The 19440-nt window shown below is 42.7% G+C and overlaps 1 protein-coding gene and 1 long non-coding RNA gene across 2 annotated transcripts; both read left to right on the forward strand.

Annotated features, from left to right (window-relative positions):
• The first annotated feature begins 1704 nt into the window (after positions 1-1704).
• LOC147304446 (uncharacterized) lies at positions 1705-18898 on the forward strand. Its single transcript, XM_086280978.1, has 3 exons — positions 1705-2595; positions 8311-8383; positions 18539-18898. The coding sequence occupies exons 1-3, from the start codon at positions 2510-2512 to the stop codon at positions 18854-18856; spliced, it is 477 nt and encodes a 158-aa protein (XP_086137104.1). The 5' UTR covers positions 1705-2509; the 3' UTR covers positions 18857-18898.
• Positions 12664-13996, forward strand: LOC147304447 (uncharacterized). The gene is made up of 3 exons (XR_015126976.1): positions 12664-12862; positions 13546-13627; positions 13800-13996. It is a non-coding gene; the product is annotated as an uncharacterized LOC147304447 (long non-coding RNA).
• Positions 18899-19440: the final 542 nt, after the last annotated feature.

A 19440-nucleotide genomic window follows, 5' to 3' on the forward strand; every position in this document is an offset into this window, starting at 1 on the left:
CTAAAAACAACAAACCCCACACTATTGTGGAGGACATCATTCTCCCTGCTGCTTTAGATATGGTAGGGACACTTTTGGGGGAAAAGGCAAAAAAGACGATACAGTCCATTCCATTAGTGGTGGGCGGATCGATCCAAATATCGATAGTATCGATCCCAAGTCGACATCGGTATCGGATCATACTAGCCTGGTGAGATTGATTCTTTACTTTGAGCTCTGCTTGTTTGCTATGCTGTGCTTTCGGCAAAAACGAAACAAACAGGTCGCTGGACTCACCGCTCCTGTGTCAGCAGAGAGCACTTTGCTCCCTCTCCCCCACTTTTATGTTTCGATGTTGCACTGACACCGTCAGGTGACTTAGACACTTTGGGGGTTGTTGTTGTACACACACACACACACACACCCTTTTTTTTGTTGTTGAGAATTTTAATTGTGATTTTTTGTATTATAGTTTATCAACAGTATTTGTTTTTATTAGTTTACTGGTTTGCCTGCACTTAAGATTAAAAAAAAAAAAAAAAAAAAAAGGGAAAAAAAATCGCCACCACGGCAGACCCGATGGCATTTTCATGCTTCACAGCATCATTTCTTACAATAGTCACACGGTTGCTGTAACAGTACATTCAACTTCAACTTCAGCTTCAGCTCTCCCGCTGGCAGCCGTACACATCACCACCACCAAACCTGCAGCGGCATCGCAGAACACGCCCTGCAACATACCCCCCTCGCCCGTTTTACCTCACCCCGCGAGCAGGCGAGGGAATCGGCGCCCCATGCCCCAGCCCAGCGATGGGAAAGTGTCCACTCTGGCGGTTCCCCGCGCCTCCAGAGGAAGCCCCGGGGCTAGCCTGATGGCCACCCATATGGCAAGCAGCGGCGGCGCAGCAGCCGTGGAAGTGAGCTGGGGCTCACAGGCAGCTAGCCCAGGACCATGCAGCCTGCGTGCCGAAGTGGACAGCATGCCGCCTTCAGGCGTGGCAGGACCCCCATGCACCTCGACCTCCGTCTCCAACTTGGCAGGTCCTGTTGGCGCGCCAGCCTCCGGCTCACCCAGAGCCGCGCGCTGTCCACCCTTACAGTGATCATACGGTTGCTGTAACAGTAGCCTACATTCAACGCTGCAGCCCTCCTGCTGCCAGCAGTACACATCAACACCAAAAAAACAATAACAACAACAACAACAACAACAACAACAACAACAACAACAACAACAACAACAACAACAGCACAAGCAGCGCACAGGTTTTAAGCCGGCAAGGCATCATTGTGGATGCAGTGAAGGTGAGTCCTTCTCACCTGCAGCGGCATCGCAGACCAAAAGCCGCCACAATAATAAAAAATTTTTTATTTAATTATAAATAAATTATTTCTCCTAATTATGTCCTGGGTTTTAACTAATTAATAATAACAAAGGAAACATCACAAAAAACACTTGTTAATTAATTGCGATTTACCAATTCAATGAGGCATCCACCTTATTTATTCAAAAGTATCGTATCGGCGTTACTGGCCCGAATTTACTTGGTATCGGATCATACCAAAATACACTCAAAAAAATGAACTCAGCCTATCTCTGCTTTTACTAAAGTAGATTTTGTTGTTTGTTCTTAATAAACTCGATTTTGCAAAAATTCTTAAAGTGTTTGTGCAAATTTAATGAAATGTTGTTACTTTTTGTTGTTACACAAAGTCATTGAACCGCTCCGAGCTCCCTGACCTGCACTCAATCTACAGCAGGCGGTGCCGGACCAAGGCCAGGAAGATCGTGAAGGACCTCAGCCATCCCAACAACAGACTGTTCTCTCTGCTGAGGTCAGGAAAGCGATTCCGCTCCCTGAAGACCAACACAGAGAGACTGAGGAGGAGCTTCTTCCCGCAGGCGATACGGTCTCTCAATCACACCACCACACAGTACTGACCCACACATATGGTTCTTACACACACACTGGACTTTCTGGACTTTGTTTTTGCACAACACTGGTCACTATATTCTTCATTTCCGGTTAATACTTGTACAGCTGCTGTTATTGTGTATATATTTATTTATATTTAGATTTCTTCATACATTCTTATATAGTTCTATATTGTGTATTGTGTATTTTGTTGTACAGTTATTTTATTTTCAACTTTAATTTATATATTTTATCTTATTCTTCCCAGTTAAATTTACCCTTCATTCTAATTTGTGTTGTACAGTTATTTCATTTTTAACCTTAATTTATATTTTATTCCTTCCTAGTTAAATTTACCCTTTTTAATTTTTCATATTTATTTCCTATCTTATTCATAGCCTTTCCTTTTTTGTTTTCTTTAGGTCACGAGTAGTTGTCCAAGCATTTCACTACATATCGTACTGTGTATGACTGTGTACGTGACAAATAAAATTTGAATTTGATTTGAATTTGAATTTTTGAATTTGAACTGTGTCAACGTAACATTGTTGAGTAAATTCACAGGTTTGTCCCTCTGCACATACTGCTACGTGCAGAGCCCGCCTAAGTAAGGGCCAATGCGCATGCGCACCACCCTCTTTCTCAAGCTTGCTTTTTCTTCGCCATGTGGACTGGTTCAGCCGCATTTTTGTCCAAAAATCAGGTAAGAAGTCATTTTTCTTGTAAAGCCCGTCTACATATATATGTTCACACGTCAGTTAATGTCGCAAGTGCTACTAAGAAAAGAGTACAGGCAGGGTTTTGCCCGGTAAAGGTTTGCTAACGTGGACTTGCTGCACGTGAGTTTCCAAATGATTTTGGAGGGGACTCCATTGCAATAGCAAAGCTCTGTTTTCAGCGCTAGCGTCGGTATGCGTCGGTACAGGCAGCGCATTCGGTCCGGCACGCACTTTCGCGCTGAGTTTATACTCGGACGCCTGACTGCGTTGCACTTTAGCCAACAACAGTGGAGAAGCGCTCCTCGCTAGCAGACAGGTTAGGGTGTATTTTCTGTCTAATATTTCAGCTTACGTTTTGATGTAGCTTGCAGAAAGCATTTAGTAAGCTGGTGTAAGATGAACTGCATTAATGTTGTACAATGTCCATGGGATTTCTCACTCGACTTTTAATGTCAGATTACACACACATTTACACAATATGCAGTGGTGATGATGTAGATCAATAAATTCATTGTTGTAGCATACAATATTAAAAATAAAACTGATTAATATGAAACATTAACAATGTTTGCTTCGGCTAAAAGTTATCAAGGCTGACGAAGGCTGACGAAAGCTTGGTTTTGCATTTGCTGGATATTTGCTGGATATTGATCTGAAAACTCTTTTTTTTTTTTTTTTGCTGCGTCACGACTAACTTTTTAGCTAACGTAAGCTAAAGTGGCAGTGTCTGTTTTTGTTTTTGACGCTGTCGCCGGTACGAGATTCCGGAATGGCACCACTTACCTCAACATCCAGCTGTGAAAGCTGCATCAACCTGAGCCAAAAAGTGATCGAGCTGGAACAAAGGATATCCACGCTATACCAAATCCAGGGGGCTGAATGCGAACTTGACACGATCCTCCTTGGCAAAGCTCAAACCACCGCTACTAGCGCTGAGCTAGCCGACACAGTGCACCATCCAGCTGCTGTGTCCCAAGATCCCGCCAACAGTCAACACAGGCTCTCAACTTGCGTCGCTGGTGCTTCTGCCAAGGACGAGAACTCCTGGTTTCAGCTAGGGGCCAGACCCAAGGCTCTGGTCAGCTCCACTCCACTCCAACCAGCGCCATGGACCATGGTTGAGACGCGTGGTGGCTGCAGAGGGGGCAGGAGGATCCGTCTCTCGCACCCTCACCCCTCCGGTGCGGTAGTATTGGAGAATAAATTCAATGTCCTGGATCCTGTGGACTTTCCTCCTCTGACCGCTAGCCCTCGCCATCCCGCTGTGTCGCTGAGGTCTGCGCCATCTCCACCACTACGCCCCCGGAGCCGCGGCGGGCAACCCGACGCTGTGGTGCAAACTCACCGCGGAGAGCTGTGCTTTACCCCGGCTCCTCGGAGAAGAGGACCCACAGCGCTGCTACCTGGGAGTCACTCACGCAGTCCGGCTGGCGCATCTCAATCTGAACACCCCCGGTGTCGCGGCGCGGGCGTCTCAGATGGCCAACAGCCCTCGGTGGCACCTCCTCTCTCCACGCTGGTCCTCGGGGATTCCATCGTCAGGAACGTGCGGATGAGCTCACGCTGTCGTTCCCGGGAGCCACTGTTGTTGACATAGTGGACAGAATTCCCAACATTCTGGCATCCCACCCACAGGTTAACCGGCTCATCATCCACATCGGCACCAATGACATCCCCAAACAGCAATCTGAGCTGCTGAAGTTGGACTTCCTCGAACTCTTCAGCCTCCTTGGTCAGTTGCAGGTGAGTGCTTTTATCTCTGGGCCCACCCCCACCTGTGGCAGAGGGATAGGCCATTTCAGCCGGCTGCTCAGCCTTAACACCTGGCTTTCCTCTGCCTGTATCTCCCACGGCATGGGTTTTATTAACAACTTTGATGCCTTCTGGGAGAGGAGGCATCTTTTTGGGGCAGACGGGCTCCACCTCAACGCCTGGGGACGCCGTTTGCTGTCCGCCAATTTGGCATTTGGCGTACAGCACTCCCGCACATCGCCACTGTCTGCCACTGACTGATGTTCCCCTGGTCCCAGCTCCTATATTTGTTCCACTTTTAACAGTAATACACAAAACTCTGGACTAGGACCTTTCTCTCCCACAGTCAACACAATACCCGTCATAATCACAAACAGAGAGCAACAGAATTATCATAAATCCAGTAACTCCAAAAACATTAATAACCTCCGGCCTCTTCAAAAATATCAACATCCATTCAACTCTATTGTCAATAATCCACCAGTCTCAATCAGTATGGCACTTTTAAATGTACGCTCTCTGTCGAACAAGTCTTTTATTATTAATGATTTAATCTTAGATAATAAACTTGACTGTTTATTTTTAACTGAAACATGGCTGGGCTCGGATGCACCAGTTGTTCTCACTGAGGCCTCCCCACCAAATTTTAGTTTCTCTTTTTCTATTAGAAGTGGTAAGAGAGGTGGTGGGACTGCATCTTTAGCCAACAACACACTCACCACCAAACAAATTTTATTTGATCATTTTACCACTTTTGAATTCCATGCTATTGTTTTCAGCAGCCCTCCAGTTTTATCTGTCACAATTTATAGACCACCTAAAGACAGCGCTGCTTTTATCAAGGAATTCTCAGAATTTTTAACAAACATACATTCAAAATATAATATGATAATTTTAACCGGTGATTTTAACCTGCACATAGATAATCCTTCTGACCCTGCAACAAAAGAATTCTTAAACATTCTTCACTGTTTGGATTTTATCCAGCACGTCACGCAGCCGACTCACAACAGAGGACACACTCTGGACCTGGTCATCACCCATGGGCTGTCCACCAGCGTGTCCTCTGTTGTTGACTTGGCTGTCTCTGACCACTACTGTGTGTTTTTTAACATCACCGGTTTTATTCAGCGGAAGACCTCAGTGCGAACTGTGAGGAGGCGCTATCTAACCTCTGAAGTGACTGCAAATTTTACCAGGGTTTTAGTCAAATGCCCCCCTGTGATTTTACCTGCACCCTGCGATTTGATTTTTAGTTATTTTAACAGCAAACTGAAGAAAAGCCTTGACTCCGTTGCTCCACTCACCACCAAAAAGATTAACGTAAAACATGCATCACCCTGGAGAAACAAAGAAGTCAAAAAACTCAAAAGAAATTGCAGGGCAGCAGAAAGGAGATGGAGGAAAAATAAAAATAATATCAACCATCAAATATTTTCCGAGCAACTTAAAATGTACAATAATACATTAAGGAAGTCAAGAAATTCATACTTCGCCAAAATAATCAGTATTAACAAAAATAATCCCAAGGTCCTCTTTTCCACCATAGATCATTTATTTAACCCTGATTTTAAAAGCTCCAAAAGAACCCCCACAGACTCACTCTGTGAGCAGTTTGCAGACCACTTCAGGGGAAAGATCAGCGCCATCAGATCTGATATTTTATCTAATCGTGATATGTTTGTAAACACATCTGAGGGCTCGATTGTACCTGAGGAGACACTGGACAGCTTTGTCCTGGTTAATGCTGAGAACTTTCAGAAGGTTTTCTCCACAGTGAGACCCACCACATGTCTTTTAGATCCAATCCCCTCTTCACTCTTTAAAACACTTTATGGATTTTTTGAGGCTGAGCTTTTATACATGATGAATTGCTCTCTTCAGTTGGGTGTCTTCCCTGCTGCCTTTAAAACGGCGGTGGTGAGGCCCCTTCTGAAGAAGAGCAATTTGGATTGTAATGATTTTAATAACTACAGACCTGTATCCAACTTACCATTTTTAAGTAAAGTCTTAGAAAAACTTGTTTTTACTCAGATTACTGATTTTGTCAATGATAGACAGATCCTGGAGATATTCCAGTCTGGATTTAGGGTGAACCACAGCACAGAGACTGCTCTCCTAAAGGTTTTAAATGATCTTAGATGTAACTGGGACGCCCAAAAGCTCTCAGTCCTGGTGCTACTGGATCTAAGCGCAGCCTTTGATACAGTAGACCACGCTATTCTTTTAAACAGACTAAAACACATGGTGGGCCTCTCTGGTGCTGTACACAACTGGTTCACTTCCTATCTCTCTGACAGATCTTTTATGGTGAGTATGGATACATGCTCCTCTAAGATCCATGAAATGACATGTGGTGTGCCTCAAGGGTCGGTTCTAGGCCCTGTACTTTTTAATTTGTATATGTTGCCTCTCGGCAGTGTCATCAGGAGGCATGGAGTGAACTTCCACAGTTACGCTGATGACACGCAGCTGTACATCTCCGTGTCTCCTGATGACACCAGACCAATGGATGCCCTTTTTAACTGTATCTTGGATATACGATCTTGGATGGCAGAAAACTTTTTACAGCTTAACCAGGACAAAACTGAAGTTTTAATTGTCGGTCCTGAGGCTCAGAGAGAGAAACTCTTGTCTAAATTAGAGGCATTTTCACTATGTCCTTCGCTACAAGTGAAAAACCTGGGTGTTATTTTTGACTCTGAGCTTGGTTTTATCCCACATGTTAAACATGTAACCAAAATTGGATTCTATCATCTAAAAAATATAGCCAGAGTCCGCCCTATTCTCTCTCGGGCCAACACGGAGATGCTGATGCATGCTTTTATTACCAGTCGCATTGATTACTGTAATGCCCTGCTCTCTGGTCTTCCTAAGAAGAATATTTCAACTTTACAACTCTTGCAAAACTCGGCAGCTCGTGTGCTGACGAAGACCAGAGGGCGGGCCCACATTACACCGGTTTTAGAATCGCTGCACTGGCTCCCCGTGTGTTTCAGGATCGATTTTAAAGTTCTTTTATTGGTTTTTAAATGTCTTAATGGTCTTGGGCCTTCTTATCTCTCAGATCTGCTTTTACCATACGAACCCTCGCGGACCCTGAGGTCCTCTGGTGCTGGCCTTTTGATTGTCCCTAAAGTCAGGACACATACTCACGGAGAGGCAGCTTTTCAGTGGTATGGTCCTCGTCTGTGGAACAGCCTGCCGGAGGAGCTCAGGGCCGCAGAGAACGTACATGTTTTTAAGAACAGGCTCAAGACCCACCTTTTTAATTTAGCTTTTACTTAGCGTTTATTTATTTTTTATGCTTATTTATTCTATCCTGTTATTCTATTATTAATTTAGGATTTACCTAATATTTTTTGATTTTATTCTTATTCATTTTTTAATCTTCTTACTCTATTTATATTTATATTTATATTGTATCCTGTTCTTATTTATTTTATCATTTTACCCTGTATATATCGTATTGCGTCATATCTCCAGTGTTTCCTCGGAGGGCGCTCTCTGCACCGGGGCTGTTATTGACCGTGGCTGCTGGTCTCTGGGGTCCTCTCAGCCTGGTTGGGGGGCTCCTTGGCCTCCCTCCTGCTGTGTGCCCAGCCCGGAGGCTGCGGTCTGTGACCGGCTCCCGGTGCAGACGGCTCTCTGTTATAATGTTTCCTCACTTGGCTCATGCGAGCCCAGCCCAATTTTTACTCTTTAAGTGTGCGCGTGTGTGTATGTGTGTGTGGGGGTGGGGGGATATATGTGTATTGAGAGTGTGGGGAGTGAGTTGGAGGGTGGGGTGGGCTGCTTTTAACTATGTAAAGCACTTTGTGCTACATTTTTTCTGTATGAAAAGTGCTTTATAAATAAAGATTGATTGATTGATTGATTGAATGTGCAAATTATTTAGTTTTTTCAGGGACAGTGTAATGAAAATGTCTTTTGTGCTTCTCCCCCAGATACGTTGATGTGGCAGTGCAAATTGTGCAAAAAAGTGGTGTCATCACGAGCTCTGTTATTAAAACACTACAGGTTAGTTCATAGTAGACAGCAGTATCCATGTGCCTATTCTGATTGTGTCTGTGTTTTCAAAACATGGAATGCTCTACATAGCCACTTAAGCAGATCACATACCCAAAGAACTCTAGACAAGTCTGTGAGTTTGGCAACATTTAACTGCCATTTGTGTTCCTGCTGCAACATAGCTTCAGAGCAGGAGTATTTTTCTCACATTAACAACCATCTAAAATGTAACGAGACTGTGCATTGCATGTTTGAGGGTTGTTCTTTCAAAACAAATATCTATGGTACATTCAAGTCTCATCGAAATAGGAAACACAATCCTTATACCTTAAAAGACTTTAAAATCGGTATTGCTAACACTATTGTAGGCCAAAAATCAGCTGATGACAGTACAGACACTATTGTAAAAGAGGACATAAGTGCAAATATTGATCACGATACAACTACAAGTGAGACTGAAGATTTGGCAAATGTAATAGAACTTAATTTTGCATCTCTTTTATTTAAGTTGGAAAACTATTTTCATGTTCCCAGCATAGCAATTGACGAGTTGCTTTCAGAATTGCACTACCTGATAAGCTGTGCATCAGTGCCTTTGACAAATCAAGTAATTGTAGACATACTCAAGAATCATAACCTTTGTCTAGACCAGCCTGTTATTGAAGAACTGACAAAGGCAGTTTCTTTTAACCCTTTGTTAAAAGCCATAGAAAAGGACGGCACACTTGCCACTGCCTTCAAACGCAGACAGTATTACAGAAAACATTTTGAAGTTATTGATCCAATTGAATACATTCTCGACTCCCAAAGCAAGAGGACCTTTCAGTATATTCCTATTCTAAAATCATTACAGCAGATATTTAAACAAGAAAACATACTGAACAAATTTGTCACTAGCCACAATCAGAATCCTTTTGTAAATAAGGAAAAGTATACATCATATAAAGATGGTCTACATTTTCAAAATAATGAGTTTTTCTCAGGCGGTGAACTAAGAATCTCTATTTGTCTTTATGTTGATGATTTCGAAATTTGCAATCCATTGGGGACATCACGGAAAAAGCATAAACTTTGCTCAGTTTACTGGATTTTAGGTAACTTGCCACCAGGTAGTCATTCATCCCTCTCTTCTATTTATTTGGCTCTCTTGTGCAAAAGTGAGGACCTTAGGACCTTTGGCTATCCAAAAATATTTGAGCCACTTTTGCAAGACCTTGTCATTTTAGAGCAGCAGGGAGTGTTCATTGACAATTTAGGGATCAACTTTAAAGGCACTGTCCAATATGTAGTGGCAGACAGCCTCGGAGCTCATGGATTGGCCGGTTTTGTGGAAAGTTTTTCTGGAGATTACTTTTGCAGGTTTTGTACTGCTACACGCTCAGAGATTGAATCAAAAGCTACAAATAGTGACTTTTCTCTGAGAAGTGAGGAGCTCCATCGTGTACACATAGCAACTGCACGTGAGACAGGGGTAGCTTGTTGTGGTGTGAAAAGCTCGTGTGTCTTGGCAGACAGTCTGTCTTTCTTCAAGGTCACTGCAGGATTCCCCCCTGATCTTGCACATGACCTTTTTGAAGGTATTGTGCCTTTTGAGATAGCTGAGTGCCTTCGAATACTAATAGGCAAGAAGTATATCACTTTTGAAAATCTAAATAGACTTGTTCAGTCATTTCCCTACAAAGGAGGGGATCAGACTAATCGCCCTCAGAAATTGCCTCACAATTTTCTTAGTAAAAAAACTGTTGGTGGCAATGCACATGAAAATTGGTGTTTACTAAGACTTCTGCCACTTATTATTGGACAACACATACCTGAAAATGAACCAGCTTGGGAACTTCTACTAGATTTGAAGAATATTGTTGAGCTTGTTGTGTGTCCTGTTCATAACAGTGACTCAGTTGCATACCTGGAGAGTAAGATTTTAGACCACCATCAAAGGTACAAAGAAGTATGCCCAGATAGAAGACCATTGCCAAAACATCACTTTCTGGCTCATTATCCCTCAATAATTCGCCATTTTGGTCCACTTGCCTTATTATGGACAATCAGATTCGAGGCAAAGCACACATTTTTTTAAAACGTTGCTAGACACACAAACTGCTTCAAAAACATAACCCTGTCTTTGTCAACCAAACACCAGCTCATGATTGGCCATTACATGCATTCATCAGGCTGTAGCAAAGCCACTTTTGAGGTTTCACGAGTCTCGGCAGTCCCAGTAGAACTTCTCAAACGTGAAATTGCACATTGTCTTGCTGAAAAGTACCCTGACACAGCTGTAGTTAGCCTTGCCCAGAGTGTGTCTGTTGCGGGCATCTACTACAGGAAGGGCATGTTAATAGTACATGGATCACTGGGGGGTCTGCCAGAGTTTGCTGAAATCCTGCAGATGTGTATTTTGGCAGATTCGTTGGTGTTTATAGTAAAAAAACTGAGCTCGTGGTACACTGAACACTATGGATCCTTCAAAATTGACCCATCTCCAAAGGAAATTTCTCTTGTTGCACATGAGGATCTGGTGGATTGTTATCCACTTTGTGACTACCAAGTCGGAGCTTCTCGCATGGTTACATTAAAGAGATACATACACTGTTCAGGTAATTTTAATGTCCATGTTGCCGATTTAATTTATGTGCTGTATAGCAGTTCTTCTCAAAGTTTGGTTCTTAAAAATAGTTGGACCAGAACTTAAATCTACTCGGATATGTTTCAAGCCTTGTAAAAATACTAGAAAAAAAATTGTGCTGCAAAATTCTGAATACCACTAAAAAAATACCTGCTTCACCATTGTAACATGTACTGAAGTTTGGGAACCACCTGCTCATGTTCTTGCACTTATTTTTTAGAGTAACAGTTGGAGATTGGGACATCAGAAATGACAGCCCCAACAAAGCTTCTGATAATCCTGGGGGAGAACAACGCACTCAAGTTAACCCTTCCTTTGGGGATACCAAAGAATGTTAACGAGCTCAAAGCGGAGATTGAAAATCAGTGCGGAGTTTCTGAACAGTTCAGATTGCAGTACATGGACACAGATTTTAATCAGTTCCTTAACATGACATCCACATTTGATCTAAAAGACATGGACAAAATAAAAGTGATTAAAACAGGTGTACCAGAAACATCCACTGGTAGTAATGAAAGCAGTGTGTCCTCATTTAACTTGGGTAGCCCCTGCTCTGGCCACAACCCTGATTATGACACAGATATACTGTCATCGCCAGAATCCAGGTCATCAAGCTCCTCGAGCTCAGCAAACTCCACGCTGCGATCAGAAGCCTGGCCACTGGACTTTCGCATACCTGAGTTTAGCTTCGATGTAGAGCTGCAATTGACAAAAGGCAACCAGGAATTCCAAGCCAATGGAACACTTTTAACCCTAAAACCAAAGCTCAAGTCTGACATTTTAGAGAGCTTGTCTTCAGAAATTCTGAAGTACAAAGCTTACCCTTCAGCGACCATGGTAAACAGACGAGCGATCTGTCTTCTTAACGGCCAAAAGAACGTAGTATCACTGCGTCCGTCCAGTTGATCATAAACAAGCTGAGCAGCCCATGGTCTGCCTGTGTTATTTACTTCTGCTGTCAACCGAGGCAGCGCGCTGCTCTGGCTCCACTACGGGGGACTTCCCTCTGTGACAAGAACGCTTGATGTGCGTTCAGCGAACAAAGGTGAGGGACTCAAGCGGCAATATTACTACGAGGCAAAACGTATCAGAATCGAGTTTTATCACTTTTCACCTTTGCGCCTTGCCGCATTTACGCGGCTCACAGATTCGGATTTATCACTTTGTAATGATGCGATGGTCTGTCTTATAAAATCAGCTCAAAAGTAAAGCTATTGCACCAACATGCTTTACCTTACAAACAGTTTTGAATCTGGTACTTGTTGGTGTTGTCTGTAATATTCAGATTGTGGTCCTGGATGTCCTCTGCTGTTGGTTGTTTTGTGCCGGGATCACACCGTGCGTTTTTTCGGCCGTCGCACACGGCTGCCCATGCAACTCTCTTACGGTGTGTTCACACCGAACGCGATAGAGGCAGGCAGAGCGTCAGGCTTACATGTAAAGATGGAAAGGCGCGCTGACCCGCGATTGCGGCTCCCGCGAAAATTCGGAAGCAGATTTGCGTCGCGAAAACGTGAGTGTAGCGCGTTTCAGGCGTTTGACTCGCGAAAAAAACCACGCGCGTGAGTTTATGTGTTGCATTTTGTGCATACACGCGTTTCGCGTCCCCCGCTCGAGTTGGAAAAATCTGAACTTCAGCGTCAAATCGCGCCGCGACAACCAATCAGGAGCCTGGTGACGTGGCTGTTACCTAGTTCAAAGGGGCAGATCCAGCCAAAGCCCTTTATTCTTCAATAGAAGGAAGGCTAATCAATGCCGTAGCAAACAACCCGGAGCCGTACGACACCAGCTGCTTTCTGGACCGAGACAGGAATATAAAGGACGAGCTTGGAGGAAGATATGTAAAGAGATCGGGCAACCTGGTAAGTTCATTCATTTTCCTTAAGTTTTCTCTAAAGTTTTCACTGACCCGGGGAAGCCGCACAAAAGCTAGCAAGCCACCGCTATTTTCCCACTGACGTACAAATACCGTTCTGCTTTTAGGCATGTTGTCATTTAGGAATATATTTTATTGTTTATTAATAAACAGCACACAGTGGTCCCGCTGTTCATCCGTCACTGCCTCTTTTTTTAAATTTTCTTTTTCTTTTTTTTTGCACCGTACAGCATTGCATTCTGCAGCCTGATTGACAAATCTGCTCCGTGTCGTGTCTCCTGCGCTTGCCAAATTTATCATGTTTGGTTTTGATAACCATCACGTCCAATAGAAAAACAGCACAAAAACACCCATAACTATGAGCCTCATTCGGAAATAGACACCTGCACCGCGAGGGAAAAAGGCGCACGAAAGTGGCAGGCAGATGAAGACAAACCGCGGCATATTAATACTTTTACGTTTTGCAATCTACAAAGGCTTGCACTTTGAGAATCAATTGTGAGAACTGTGACCAATGTTCATGTGTGTGTGTGGAAAACAGTGTATAAAGTGCGTGGCCAGGGGCTAGTTATTCTGAGAACCCCTGCTGCAATAAATGAGGGACCCCTGTATATACTTTCTCTATGATTATTATATTCAACCTGTTAACATTTAATACTGTATTGATAGAACCAACTGATTCTGAAGCAGAGCATCCCCTGTTGATTCTCCTGGCTTCCCAGTCCCTGAGCTCCTGCTGCTGCACCCACAGGTATGTACAGCAAGCACTGATACCTTTTTAGTCGGTGGGATTGCCTTGTGATCACCTTTACTAAAGATCTACAACCAATCTGATTATATCCTGTTTTTGTTTTTTTCTCAATGTTGAAATTAAAATCTAGTAGCAGCCTTCTCATTTCTTTGTGTTTTGTGCTGTTTTACAGGCCCACAGGGGAGGACGGCTCCGAGGCAGATGAGGGACGGGTCCCAGGACGGTCCATCGGTGGTGGAGCTGGAGCCACACCAGTCTCCAATGGAGCATTTCCTCCTCAGCCTGGTTCCTGCTCTGGAGAGCAGCTGGTCCTTTTTATTCCTGTCTCTCTGTAAATACTTATATTTTATATATTTATGTTTAATGTATTTCTGTGTGAGAATTTTAATATTATTTCAAATAAATTTTTATAATGACTGTCTCAGTTCTACTACACAGCAAATGTTGGCACATGACTTGACACATGTAGAATTTATTTCATATTATACTAATGACAAAATATACTGATACAGTGGGATGCAGAAGTTTGGGCAACCTTGTTAATAGACATCATTTTCCTGTATAAATCGTTGGTTGTTACAATAAAAAATGTCAGTTAAATATATCATATAGGAGACACACACAGTGATATTTGAGAAGTGAAAAGAAGTTTACTGGATTTACAAAAAGTGTGCAATAATTATTTAAACAAAATCAAGCAGGTGCATAAATTTGGGCACCACAAAAAAGAAATGAAATAAATATTTAGTGTATATCAATGTGTGTGTCTCCTATATGATATATGGGGTGCCTTTGTCTGGACGTGCTTCCCATCCAGAGCTGCACAGCACAGAGGGAAATTCCAGCGCTCCTGGAGTCCCTCTGTGATGGACCGCCAGTCTCCAGGTGAAGGCACAGCCATGAAGTCGTCCACTAGACAGTCCCAGATGGCCGTCGCTGCCTGGGGGGTGATCTGACACACCGACTCTGTAACTGAACGCTTGGTGCTGAAGGAGTCCGCGGTGACAAGGAACCTGGACAAAATTGTTCAAAATCAGTATTATGTGTACTGCAGTTACAAAATACATTATTCAAATTCCAAAATACTTTTGTGATGTCAGATTTAAATTACAAAACATGAATCTTACATAAAACATTTTGTAATTATAAGGATAATTACAAAATGTATATTAGATAATATCTAAAACAGTTGTGTTTTATTTTAACTTTAACATATCATAATTTGATTGGTAGCAACTTTCACAACTACAGTGAGCCAATCACTCATAATTCCTAAACATGTCAATCAGGTAGGAATGAAGTGAGACATTAATAGAAATAAAGAGTTGTGTGTTGACATGTAGCCCTTTCCTTGCTTAAATCATTAATATTTTTGAAAAATTAATCTGTGATAAGACAGCTTATCAAGATAGAACCATGTAACTAGAGATGAACCAAACTGTTCACAGTTTTATCTAACTCTGTTTTAATAAAGGCTGGTGACCCCTGCTATAGAGTCTGACAGCTGCAGGGATTATATACAAATATTCAACTATCCCAGAATTAAACCAGGTCTAAATAAAAAGGAGTGAGTATCACTACAAAGGTTAACTCAGTGGTGCTAATGCTACAGTTTGATATCAGCAAACACCGAGCGCATACATTGATGTGACACCACAGCCATGCTATCATCGCAAACACTGATAACAGCATAAATCGAATTAAATCGGGGCTTGATGAGACCTTCTGAGTATCACTAGAAATATTATAAACAGTCGTCTTTGTACCACAGTTTGCTTTCAGTAAACACCGACAGCATTCACTGTTAGCATAGCACATCCATGTTAGCAGTGTATAAATGGATGGTTTAGCATATTAGCACAGGTATCAATAAAGGACTACCGTATTAAACACTTTTACTAACCTCAGGCAGACGGACAGGCGCTCTGCAGGTGGGATTGAGCGCCTGTAATTGGTGTCTAGGCGGGCGATGCTGGGACCGACGCGGGACAGCAGGTCCTCAAACTGGCCGAGTGAATGACGGTGATAGCGCTGGAATCGGCCGTCATCCAGGCGCAGCTCCTGGAGCAAGTGGTGAAACTCACCAAACTGCTCACGCCTCTGGAGGACCTGATGGACCCAGGTACGGCAAGGATGTCCTTTACGCCGCTACTCTGCTCTCCACAGTAAATAGAGAAGGGAGACTCTCTCTTCAAGCGCTAGCTCGACAGCTGCCATCTTGCAAAGATACCGGTCTTGCAAAACTTCCTCCCACATCCCTCCCACATTTCCGGTTCACGCGCGTTAAAATATGATATTTTGGGGCGCGATGGATTTTTCTTGGACACGCGTAGAGGTGCGAATGTGCACGCGTCAAGTTAGGGGCGTTTGGGGCTTTTTTCACGCGCCCATCGCGTTCGGTGTGAACACACCGTTAGGACTCTAGAGACGTGACACACTGTGCAACACACGAGTTCAGTGACCCAAACTCAAGCAGAGATATGGAAAACATGCAGAACAGTGGGCCCTGAGGACCAGGGTTATGGGAAACCCTGGCTTAATACTACAACTGTTTTTTCATTTGTCCTTGCAAAACCTCCTGTTCAAGTCCTCCAAACATACCCACATCACCCCGCTTCTCTTCCAGCGTCACTGGCTGCTGGTCAACTTCAAGGTTCATTTCAAGATCCTGGTTCTGGTCCTTAGGGCCTTACATGGACAAGCACCATCATACAATGGAGATCTTCTCAGTCCCAACACCCCCAGCAGGTCCCTGAGGTCCAGTGATCAAAGCCTGGTAGTGCACAACAGTCCAAAGACCAAAAGTGACAGATCATTGCTGCTGTGGCCCCCAAACTCTGGAATTCTCCTCCTAAGCCTTAGATCAGTGGACTCAGTGGTTTACTTTAAAAAAAAAAAATCCTCTGTTCAGGCTGGCTTTGGTGTGACCTCTTGTTCATCCTCTTCCTCACTGGATTCTTCATGCTGCTGTTTTTGGTCGGGTTTCTGTTTTTTTTGGGATCCTGTGGTTACCTTTTTTTGCTCGTCACATTTTTTCAAATGATAATGTTCCTTCTTTCCTTAATTTTTTTTATTTTAAATTTTGTTGTGCTTCTGTAGTGTGTCATGGACTTTTTTTTCTCAAAGCATTATATACATTTATTTTGCTGAAGTTAACTGAAAATGTCTTTAAAGTTTAGCTAAGTCAAATTTGCTTTTATGTTTTACAGAACGACACAGTTGCAATGAGAAGAGTGTGTACGCTGAAAGGACTTGCAGTCTACCTCAATGAAGATCCGAACAGCTTGATCAAAGAATATCAGGCAAGTAATCAAATAGAAACAATTTCCAGTAATAAAAATTTAACTGACGGTAATTTTTCCTCACACACATTCACTAGATTATAACAAAAAGTTAAAATTAGAACATTATTGGAGATATAAAAGCACAAGCTTATGCGGGAGTGACCCTTGCCATTACAGTTGGGGTGTAATGTGGGCTGAGTGTACTGTCTTTCTGCTTTGTTGTTCTGCCGTGTAATCTAGATGATGGACCAACACCTCTCATCTCGCTCTGAGCTGTCTACTGTTTTGCAGCTTAAAGGGATATTCCACCCCAAAGTGAAAATTGGTCTATTACCATATTACCCAGAGTAAGATAAGTGAGAAAAAATAATTTTGTAACCAGTGCAATAATTCTCCTGATCCGGCAGCAGTCTATTTGTCATGCGGCGGCTGTGTGAAGGCAAGAGAGGACCCAAATGCACGGCTCTAGACACACGGGGATGAACTCAAAGGCCGGTCTTTATTAACAGGAACATAAGAAGTCATATAAAACTATACTGGGAGCAACTAAAAGCTGAGGCGCTGGGAAGACACGGAAAATGCACACAACCTAGAGGGACGACGCAACACAGAACAAAGGGACACTCTGACATAAATACACAGAAGGTAACGAGGGAAGTGGGAACACACGGGGAACACAGCTGAAGACAATTACTCATGGCCGAGCAGGGAGGACACGAAACTGACGATACTGACACCAAGATGTGGACCTTAAACACAACACAGTACACAGAGATGAGCACGGAGAGAGAGAGGCAGAGAGAGAGGCAGAGAAGAAGGATGAATACGAGGGGATGAGGAGAACACAGAACACATAGGATGGGAACACTGTACCAGAGCAAACACCACAATAAAAACATGGACACAGAGGGAATCCAAATACCAAACCAAACAATCCAATGGACATAAGAAACAAAATACAAAACTACAGAAAAACTAAGAACACTGGGTCAAAATGACCCAGGACCATGACACTATTTGCTTTTGCCTAGCATTTAAAAAATGGAGTGAATGGGAACTATAAGCATTTTGGTTGCAAATGACTCTTTAATGGTACGAATTATTCCTGGTGAGCTCAATAATCATGTCGTCTTTAAATGAAAAGTAATAAGTAACTTGAAGGATTTGGAGGAGTAGATTTAGACTTGGGAATACATTATGGTTACCACATACAACACTGTAAGCCGCCGCTGCATGGTGCATGGATATTCGAATATGTGTTTATTTATGGAAACCAGAGGCTTTTTCAACCACTGTTGTTGTATCCAAGTGCTATGCCATGGCGGGTTACAGGGTGCTTTGGCGTAACCGTAATGTAGGCCCAAGTCTAAATCGCCTCCTCCTGCAAATCCGTCGTGTTACTTTTTACTTTTCATTTGCAGTCGACATGATTATTGAGCTCACCAGGAACAATGGGTATAAGATCAGAAATGTACTGTGCTGGTTACAAAATGCTTTTTTCTCACTTCTCACTTTCTCACAACTCTTGGCAATATGGTAATAGACAAATTTCCACTTTGGGTGGAATATCCCTTTAATTGATAAGAAACCCTGCAACTTGTATTATTATGTTTATTTATTTTTTTAGGATGTGGACTTCCATGAGGCCGAAAGTGAAATGGAGAAGACGCTCATTGGCATCTACGTCATCAAACCAGAAGGAGAGCGTGACCTTGACCCGGCAGAAGACATTGGTATCATAATTGAGGGTGTCGCTGTGCTCAGAGATCTTCCTGATGTTGCCACTGCTGTTGTGTTGTTGTTCGGCCTGATCTACACTTTAAACATGAGCTACCCATCCAACCTCAGGTACACTTTTGAGTTTTTTCAGAAAGTACTGATGGGACTTGATGCTAAGAAGCTATCAAACAAAGTTCAAGTGCTCAGAAACAAACTCCTTGAATAAAGAGGAGGAAGCGGGAGGCCCTTATTGCTTAACTTAGTTTGAATGCTTTATGTTCAGGTATAGTTAAGTTGTTCATAAACACTTTTTTTCATTGTCAGTACGGTTTCTTGGGAACATTCACCAGTTTTAGAGAACAATAATGTTCATTTGCATTTTAGCAAAATACTGTTACTTTAAAAATTGGTGTTGCACTTCTTCTACTACTTGACAACATACAGAAAATGACAGACATTTTAAAATGTTTTAGCGGTTAGGCCACTGTGATTTGATATTTCAAAGAATGTGACATTTGGCAGCTGTCTGCAACTTGGGATGTAACCATAACTTGAAAAACTGAGTAGCACTGTTTTACAGTACAGTTTTTGAACAAAACAGCCAATTTTCACTGTTTTAAATGAGTTTAGTTTGCTCTTTCATGCTTATCAGTGTTTGAAAATAATTCCTGAAACGTCTTGTAAAATGTAGGATTTTTTCACTTCACTGATCTTTGAAGTAAAATATTGTTTTATGCACAAAGTATTTAGTTAAAGTTGTAACAAGTTGTCTGCATTGATTGCACTTTGTGTTAAGCTACGGCTCTACAG

Source organism: Aulonocara sp. 'chitande type north' Nkhata Bay, linkage group LG22 (genome assembly GCF_057382095.1).
Source record: "Aulonocara sp. 'chitande type north' Nkhata Bay isolate Kocher_YH1m ecotype deep benthic linkage group LG22, A_spYH_male_GT1.1, whole genome shotgun sequence".
Classification (NCBI taxonomy): domain Eukaryota; kingdom Metazoa; phylum Chordata; class Actinopteri; order Cichliformes; family Cichlidae; genus Aulonocara; species Aulonocara sp. 'chitande type north' Nkhata Bay.

What these genes read in the sequence shown, in the direction of transcription:
- LOC147304446 (XM_086280978.1), top strand. Translation starts at nt 2,510, where the DNA reads ATGCGCATGCGCACCACCCTCTTTCTCAAGCTTGCTTTTTCTTCGCCA. An exon ending in CATTTTTGTCCAAAAATCAG is followed by an intron (nt 2,596 to 8,310) that starts GTAAGAAGTCAT and finishes CTTCTCCCCCAG; the next exon opens with ATACGTTGATGTGGCAGTGC. An exon ending in CTGTTATTAAAACACTACAG is followed by an intron (nt 8,384 to 18,538) that starts GTTAGTTCATAG and finishes TTATTTTTTTAG; the next exon opens with GATGTGGACTTCCATGAGGC.